Below are 9,175 nucleotides of genomic sequence, written 5' to 3' on the forward strand. Positions count from 1 at the left end.
CGATTGGTGATGAAACGTTTGCAACCCAACTGCCAAGCTCGGCGAACAGACCAACAACCAAACAGCGCACCCGAACTACCTACATTCCACAACATTGCTAATTATTGTAGCTGTTTGATAGATCATTTATAATGTGGGTGACGCTACTATCAAGGTGACGTTTGGATCATGTGTTATCCTCTTTAGGAAGTGTAGCAGCCTGTCCATCTTCACATAGGCTCGATCCTGACCGACTCTTTCTCGCGTTTTCTCTTAGGAACGCATGATGCACGTTCAGCGATGGGTCAATCATCTCCCTTGGCCTGGGTCTGATACGAATTCAAGTATGCTGCAAACCCATTGGGGCTACAGCAACCTCCCTGGATACCGACACATAGATGAAGATCGGGAACCCACTCCTCCTCCGAGCAGGACTTATTTGTCTCGACTACCGTTCACTCCTGAAGAGGAGCAGATTATGATCCGGTACTTTACCACGAACTCAGATTACCGTCACCAGCATCCATCCGTCGCCCTCAATCCGTATCACTCCAACCAGCATCTTCCTTATCACAACCAACGTACAGCGGCACTTCACCAGGCGGCTGCAAATCAACATTTAACAATTTCAGCTCAGCAGGCAAACCATGGTTTGCTGAGCGGTGGTGAATTAGAGCCAGGTCGCTGTGGACCTGACCGAAAACCTGGAACAAATAGAAACGTGGACGGTGACACCACCGGAGGTAATCGATTTTTCGCCGAATGGGAAATTCGGTTGATCAGTCATTTGTTCCACGAATACTTTCCTGGCCGTCCGGAACCAATGGGCAGCTGTGGTGTTCTACCATCCGTTGGTGAGGTTCGGTCGCGTATAGCTACCTCTCGTCTAAAAGAGACTCGTACGGCCACGGCTGTTCGGTCAAAGATCAAGCGCATGCAATCGTCAGGGACATGGTTTGAATACCAGTAGCAATGTGGACAACAACAGTAACAGTAGTAATAGTACTAGTACTAATATCTCCATTTGCATTTCTCCGAATGAGCTGCATCGCGTTATTCGCGAGTAGTCTTCGTTTCGCTGTGATTGTCGGACAACAGTCCATGACTGCATGCGCAAGACATTTATGTATAGCCTACTCACAGCTTTCCACTCCGTTTTAGATTTCCCTGACAAAAAGATGCATCTCATGCAACCTCGCTGCCCCCCACCACCTTCCCATGGTTCTTGCGTTTTCCGTGTTTCTCGGTGAATCTGTTTTTGTATATCGGTCTCAGCTCAAGGCGTGTACTTCCCATCCTCACCTTCCGCGTGATGTTCGATTCTCCTTATTTCCAAGTTAGAGCCAAACTCCGATGTGTTGGATACAGCTCTATTCAGGTTTTATCTGTGTATCGTTGTCTTGTTCGTCGTCTATTTGGGGTTGTGCGTACGTGACCTTTTCGCACCCAAGCCTTTCCTCTTCCCCACGTGACCGAAAGCGCTGGTTCCCGTTTTTCCCACTCGCATTATTTGTACCTACTAGAGCGTTCAGAAAGACTGGCTTCTGGTGAACCATTGTGTGATCGTCTCACCGAGATTGAATACGGTTCGGGCTCGGCATTTTTTCCAGCCTTGCTCCGCCTCGACCATAGTCTTTGCGATAATCGTGACCGATGTTTATGTATTTCATTTTCTGTGCTTTTAATTAGTCAAAACAAAATCACGTGATCGTATCGTTGTTATTTAACTGGATCTTGGTCAGGGAAATTGTAGTGTCGCCAAAGCAAGGACAAAAAGAAAACAGACTTATTTAGGCCGTATATCGCCTACCACTGCCATCTGGTCTGCACTCCTCGCCAAAAATGTACGTTTTCGGCGTACCACTGGTTTGCCTATACAATTGGAATGCACGTTTCTCCGAGGGGTTGAAGATGTGGTAATCCACTTCAGTTGACTGTCTCCCTGAAGATCGTTTGCAACCACAATCGTTGCCTGGTTTTTTATTGCGAACGTGCTTATGCAACTAGTACTTTTACGTTGCCGGACTTGAGGCATACTAGAGCATGTGCATCTTGTGTTTCGATCTATCTTTGGAACCCAGGTCACTTCGCATTTCCTCCTTGCCTTGCATAACTGAGCTTTCATGATTGAGGTCATATCGTACCGGGACACCTAATAGGTACAGTTTAAAACGAAGTTCACCCTTCTGCGTTGCCTAGCGTGCAAATTCAGTTGATCGATCCACTGGATAACCACATGCTAAGCTCAGTTACCTAGTTAACTTCCCTGGCTCCAGTGCCGGATTGGTTCGATAGTGTTTGACTACCATTCGTATGCTTTCACACGATCTTTTTTTGCCGCGTTATCTTTCTCGAGCACTCGTCCACCGAAGTATCTGCGACCAGTCAGTGTTTAGTGAAGGCGTTCGTTGGCTTAACTTAGCAGCCGTCCGAATGCTTTCGCGGAGGAATGCGTAGGACGGCGTTCACATTGAAAAGCTTGTTTCGCTTTAATGGCGAATTATCCTTTCATGCGTCATTCATTGGTAAGGGACACGTATTCAATTAACTTCAGGCCCAAGTTCCGAACAAGACTTCACTGTTATTCTCGTATAAAGTGAATGTGTGTACAAAACGGAGGGCACTTCACAACTGTCCAACGCAAGTCACTTGGTAATCAGGTACTAGCAGATACGTCATTTGGTAATTGATCAGGTGGCTGTTGATCTGTTTTCCGGGATCGGCAATTAATTTGCGAACGTCTCGTTACCATTCGGGGAGATATCTTCTGTGCGCTGTGGGGTGGGCTACGTCACTCAGACGTCGCCTGTCCGATTGACTACTATGAATTGGTTGCCAGGGTTTTCAAGCTTAAAATCCACTGCAGATGCGTAATGTTCCTGATTTGACCTGGTTTTCCGTGGCCCAACTATTCGTTTGCTGCTTTTCGATGCTACCATGAACATAGGGCACAAGTTCTGAGTATTGTTGATCAGGTGTTGATCTGTTTTCCGGGATCGGCAATTAATTTGCGAACGTCTCGTTACCATTCGGGGAGATATCTTCTGTGCGCTGTGGGGTGGGCTACGTCACTCAGACGTCGCCTGTCCGATTGACTACTATGAATTGGTTGCCAGGGTTTTCAAGCTTAAAATCCACTGCAGATGCGTAATGTTCCTGATTTGACCTGGTTTTCCGTGGCCCAACTATTCGTTTGCTGCTTTTCGATGCTACCATGAACATAGGGCACAAGTTCTGAGTATTGACTGCACGGAGTGGAATCGCTCGCATAACCTGTAACGGGACTTTCTTTGGCTCAACATCATTCTTCAAGGAAAAATGGAGTTGGGGTTGGCTGTCATTGTAAGCTGATACGGAACACCTGTTTCGCGCTCTTCTGGGGGACATTGAGAAGGGCTCGTTTAGCAAGAGCTAGCCGGCGCTATTTTACTAAGTATAGCTTTTATCTTCTGACTATTTGAGCTGAAACGAGGTTGACGTAGATGTTCGTTCTTACTTCATCTCATAGTGACTGTGAGCAGGCTCCATCAGCGGATCACTGTGTTCATTGCACAGATAAAATTGTGCTGATAAATCAATACATGCTGGAACTTTTGTAGAGGACCGAAGCTCAGTGGGTAATTAAGTCGAACAACAAGACCGGAATCCCAGAAGTCAGGCTAGACCAAGTTGAATTACTTTCCATAGTACAGCCAGCATTCGCTTTAGCAACCTCGCTCTACACACCAACTAGAAGCACTGGAATGAGTGAACTTCTAATCTATCCTTAACTTTGCTTGATAAATCAAGCAAGTGATCTCCGAATAACTTAAACGGAGGTTTAGGCTCACAAATAGTGTGATTTCGAGGTGAGGTAATGTTGTACAAGTCGATACTGAGTGAAGCGCATCAGTTTTTTAAAATTTTGTTAAACAAGAAACACTTTACTTGATTTACGGAGATGTTGGATATTTACAGTACAGCTAGTGCCATTTTTTATCATCTCTCGAAAATCTTGGCTTTCAAAATCCGCCACGTCCATCTTTTGCCTGTGTTTAAGTCTTCAAACTGGGGACCACGGTGTTCAACCAGTTTCTCTACTGGGACAACTGCCAATAAGGAGGGAATGGATTCGATAAAACGAATACCACAGTGAGGAATCACTGAGTTTCGATCAGCAGTTTGCACCTCCGCTCTTTTTTACATTATTAGAGAGTACTCTTAAGCAGAATCCAGTCCACACTGCTTTCCGAAGACTCATCAGTTTGCCTATTGGTGGTCACGCATTTCTGATCGAACACCTCGTTCATATTTTTCACCTTTTCACTCGAAAGAAATGACAAGGCAGTGCGATCCGTCTCCAAAACTATACAAGCGCATTTCCTAGCATTGATGGAGGTGCATTGTTGCGGGTGATGGTCGGCACAGGTTAACCCGCAACGGCTTCCCCGTGGTGACACCGAGTGCGTACCAAGGTGGTTGCAAATCTGATCCCCTACCAGATAACACTGTTGTGCCTCAGGGCTATCTGCTGTATGCCATCTTTTCCCTTTTTGCGCACCACACCTATTTCAGATCCCCTCTTCCCATGTAATTGTCCCGACAATGTTGTGATAGATTCCACCGGCTGTAGTCGAGAAGGACATCTAAGCTTACACCAGAAAGCTTGAAGGAACCCGTGAAGTGATCTCTGAAACTTAGTACCTCCCCCAGTGCCCTCAAAAGCAACGATATGTTATTTCGGACGATTTCAGGTGGATGATAGCAGAACATACAGGGATACATCCAACCCCTCACTGATACTGAAAAAAACAGCGTCGTGGTGCACATGCGAGCGATCCTCTCTAGGAGCTTCAGCTGCTTCATCAGTATTGAAGTGTTTGCCGAAACCTGATGATTGGTCTTTTACTCACAGGAGCCAAGGATGTTACCTATGACCCAAAGACCTTGTTCTCATATTCATTACCGTGCGTACTCTCGTCCACGCTGGCTGTACTGCTCTCCCGTTGTGTTCACTGGGCGTTTTTAAGAAAGACTGCTGATTTCTTGGAAGTTCACTGATGCAGTGGAATTTCCGTCATGTCCCTGTTAATTTTCTGATCAGCAAACATGATAGTGCCTACTCAGAATTTTCCTTCCGGATGCTCAAAACGCACTTCGTCCCGTTTTGTCTGTTGTCAGTCCTACTGTTGAGAAAAGATCCCTATCCACATTATCTTCCACCTGTATTGAGACTTAGCGTGATTTGTTGACCCGACACATATATGGTAGTGCTTATGTAGTACTGTGACGATAAATTTCTGATTGCAGTGAGTTTGCACTTATTCATCACCCTTCTTCACGCATTTTGCTGTCTTCTCATGCTTTACATGCAGTTTTTTGGCACCGCTGAGTTGCCATGCTGAGAAGTCACCCTCGGCTGCACAGTGAGTACGATGTTGCGTTCATATACAACAGTATTTCAGTGGTTGCCTGCAAAAAGCATGTTAAACAACTCTTTCAAAAGAGTTGTTGATTCTCTACTGGTTACGTAATGTTCAGATCGTTCAGATGGCATCGTCTCTTTCAAGCAATGTCAAGGAAGTATACCACTAGAAATCAGGTCAGGCCAAGAAAAGCTTTCAAGTCGAACAGATGAGGCCGATTGAATAGGATCGTAGGATTTTTCGTGTAGCAAGTATATGTGCAAATAAAATTCGGTTAATATTCGTTTTAATATGGGTGTCAGTCCACAGCGCGCAAACACATAGAAAATCGGAGTGATGGCAACTATTGAGGACAGTGGACCAAGGCTTGATGTCAAACCCAAAGTTCTCTGAGAAGAGATTGGTGCCCGACCAGTCATTCAAATGCCCTAGTGGTTTTGGTGAAGATGAGCGCGCATCAGAACTGGTAACCGCGCCACTTCCCAACAGGTCTGTTGGCATAACCCATCAGTCAGGCAAAGAGAGTAAACAAGAACAATTTAGACGATATATTCCAGCACTCATTGTCTGCTTACTTAAACCGATTGTTTTTGGAGAAAAGCCGTGAGATAAGCTGACAACGACAAGGGATATAATCACGCAATCAGCGGACAGGAGATGAGTCACCGTGCGCAATGTCTTGGATGCGCGGGGTTCCTACCAAAGGAATGAACAAAACTTATTTTGCAATGAGTTTTACGCTGTTTTGCTGCTGGCTGTTATTGATAAGTAGCACCATCTGTTATGGATTCCTTTTTGTCTTGAAAAGTACCGAAACTGACTAGTCAGTGAATTGGAGACTAAGAATCGATGTTGATAACATATTTTCAAGCACCGGCTTTTTGTGCTGCTCCGCTGTACCAAAGCAATTAGTGACAAAGCGAAGCAATGCATTCACGATAGTCTGTTACATTTTAAGTACGTATATAATTTCGCCGTTCAAGCTGGAACTATCAAGAACCGGATTCACAACTGAGAATAGTGGTAGCATTAACGAAACACGTGGTAGCAACTGTTTACGGTCGACCTTCAAACGGACAGGTGTGCTACAACTCTTGAAGATCAATGGTTCGTCCCCGGTACACTGATTCACAGGTGGTTAGAAATCATGGGCCGGTCAGTGGGCATATTCTCTTCGCATGTGCCTCGAAAAGTCTCAACGTTACAAAAATGTCCTTACTGGCCTCACAGGTACTGTTTTTCTTCAGAATGCTGCTGCTGAAGTCCTGGCGATCACCCTATAAACAACCATATTTCGCCTCATTACGTTCAGTCTCTCTTCAGCCGGTTAGGTAGTCTAAGTTTTTATGCCTTACAGCATTCAGTTCCCTTATTACCTGTATCCTAGTCCACGGAATTCATTGTTCTCCGGTCCCGTTCTCAAGACCATCTTCGTGCCTGGACAGAGGATTCTCGACTAGTGGTCGATTTTGCGCTTTTGTTTCTAGTCCAACTAAAAAATTCTTCCTGCCACTCTTGTTTACCAAGCACTCGGCAGAGCCTCACTCATTTCCGTTCCAATCACTTAGCGGAGCTTTCATTTACTGTAACTCCGCAGTGAACTTCATGGGTAGCCTCCAGCACTTGATGTTCGCTGGCAAACGCTTCTACTCCAGGTTGTGTGATATCTCCACAAGTTCTGTTGTGGTCTTGCAAATTCCGGGCTGAACAGTAAACTTACGGATTCGAAGTTTTTCGCTTAATCTGATTTCACTACTTCGCGGTACAGATTCGACAAAGTTTTGTAGGTGCTATTCGAATAAGTAAGATTTTAAGCCAAGGCTTTTCGGAAACTGCCACAGAAACTCACATGAAGGAAAAGACTGAATGCTTAAGGAATGTGACTGAACGATTGGGTTGTTGGAGATACAGATTACAACCATGAACCAGACGTTCTGTGAACGCTTACAATATGCCAAAGAAAGGTGACGGTAAGAGTGACTGAATAAAATCATTTATCGGTCCTCTGGAGCTACCTAAGCGCCTAGCGACTACTTCGTACTCCTTACAAAAGGCGTTTGTACACAGTAGCACCGAAGAGTGAACTGGACAGCAGAACCATTCAAGACTGTAGTGCCACACAATGTCTAAGAACATCCTAATCACACGTCCCACCAGATCTACCAGTATGGATTCTAAGAAGTAATAAGCATGTTCCTATTGCGATTGCTTGTCAGCTTGTTGACGATGTCACTCAAAAATACGTCATGAGGTTGTGCAAAGGGTAACTCAGGTGGGATCAGGCCGGTGTCATTACTATCAGGTGACGTGATATGCAGGATAAGACTGCGCTGCGTCAAGTCTTTGCTTGGCTGAATATACCATACGTTTACGTAAACAATAAGTCCAATGTACGTCTACAACTGTGCAACAGTATTGTTCCGCCCAGTATTTCATTTACTTCCGGCCTCAATCTCATCCGGCAGGCCGTTACTACCGGTGGTAAGTTACGTGACATTTTGAATCCGTTAGTAATTATTAGGACTGATTCTCAACTTGCTTCGAGTTGGACATCACCAGGTTATGGGCAGTTTTTGCGTCCCCAGTCCAGGTGAAATGACAAGTTGGGAAACTAATACTTGAAAACTCGATTATGGTTGATTGTCCTGAGTTCTCTCAGCATTTGGGCTGCATTCAGAGCAATGTCGCGGCATTCATTTGCGTATGCTTGAAAGTTATCTGGTGAAATACGTGCTGTTGCCATATCCAAGTATATTCAGCCATGTTACGCACTTGACTGCGACGGTTTGTTCGTCCCACTTGTTACATTCTCGATGTGACTTAGAATCACAAGAAGTTGCATCATTTATGATCGTTTTTTATCCACCAGGGTGTCAGCGGACGCTACATCGGGCTTATTCTTACTATCAACCTGTATTCAACGGCTATTTATGCAGCGTCTAGGAGTTCACCGAACCCAGTTATGGCCTATATGAAACCCACAGATTCGACATTTGTGAATCGCCAAAGCAAGGTCCCTTTTTTAGATAATCGGGTTACGCCGGCCTGAAATCTACGACATGCTCTTCCAGCTGCTGCACAAAATACGACCTGGCACTTTTTCACCTTATTTTGGCTTTGTTTCGTCTATAGCGCCAAAAAGTACACGTCGACAGTTATCGTTGTTGATGTGTGGTTAGCTATTCACCGATGCTCAGTAGATAACTACTGCCTAAGTCGTACTTTGATTAACTGGAGGCTGTTGGAGGTACAGGCTATGCCAACCGGTGCCTACCGAATAGCGGTTACGAATCTCAAATTTCCTCTCCGTTACGTGCAGTTTGTCTGCTCCGATTCAGTAGTTAGTAAAACTTTCGAAAACACCGATTTGGAGAGAAGCTTCAAGTGGACTGCCTAACCAGTCCCCGGTTTCATGCTTGTACCCTTTCGAGAGAAGAGTACCTGAATTGCTAAATATGGAGGGAAATTACCTGACCTTCGTTTCAATCTGCCGATCGGTTCATGCCCCAATTGCCGCTCAGGGTCAACAATTCCTCAGACACGGTCTGCCAATGAACCAGTATAGTATGATTGATTGACTGAAGCAGGATATGTTTGAAACACCGTGGCCACATAACATATGTACTATTTTTGGGTTCACACAAGTCTGCGAATTTGTAGGCACCAGTTAGTTCAGGTTGTGGTAATTTTCCCTGCTTGCGAGGTTGCTATGGTCACTAAACAGAATAGCGTTTGTGGGCTTTGGTAGAAACATAGGATGTGCAACCTCCGTGTCGTTCCGATTCCTATTC

At 45.2% G+C, this 9,175-nt stretch overlaps 1 protein-coding gene across 1 annotated transcript in view; it reads left to right on the plus strand.

The window, feature by feature from the left end:
- The window catches only part of T265_00337 (hypothetical protein), a gene marked incomplete at both ends in the record, with an annotated part of 39,049 nt that extends 37,364 nt beyond the window's left edge, over window positions 1-1,685 (plus strand). Inside the window, one exon of the mRNA XM_009164082.1 lies at window positions 257-1,685. Within this exon, the coding sequence (XP_009162346.1) occupies window positions 257-949 (693 nt within the window). The remainder of the gene's footprint in view (window positions 1-256) is intronic.
- Window positions 1,686-9,175: the final 7,490 nt, after the last annotated feature.

The sequence above is a fragment of the Opisthorchis viverrini genome (genome assembly GCF_000715545.1).
Source record: "Opisthorchis viverrini unplaced genomic scaffold opera_v5_3, whole genome shotgun sequence".
NCBI lineage: Eukaryota > Metazoa > Platyhelminthes > Trematoda > Opisthorchiida > Opisthorchiidae > Opisthorchis > Opisthorchis viverrini.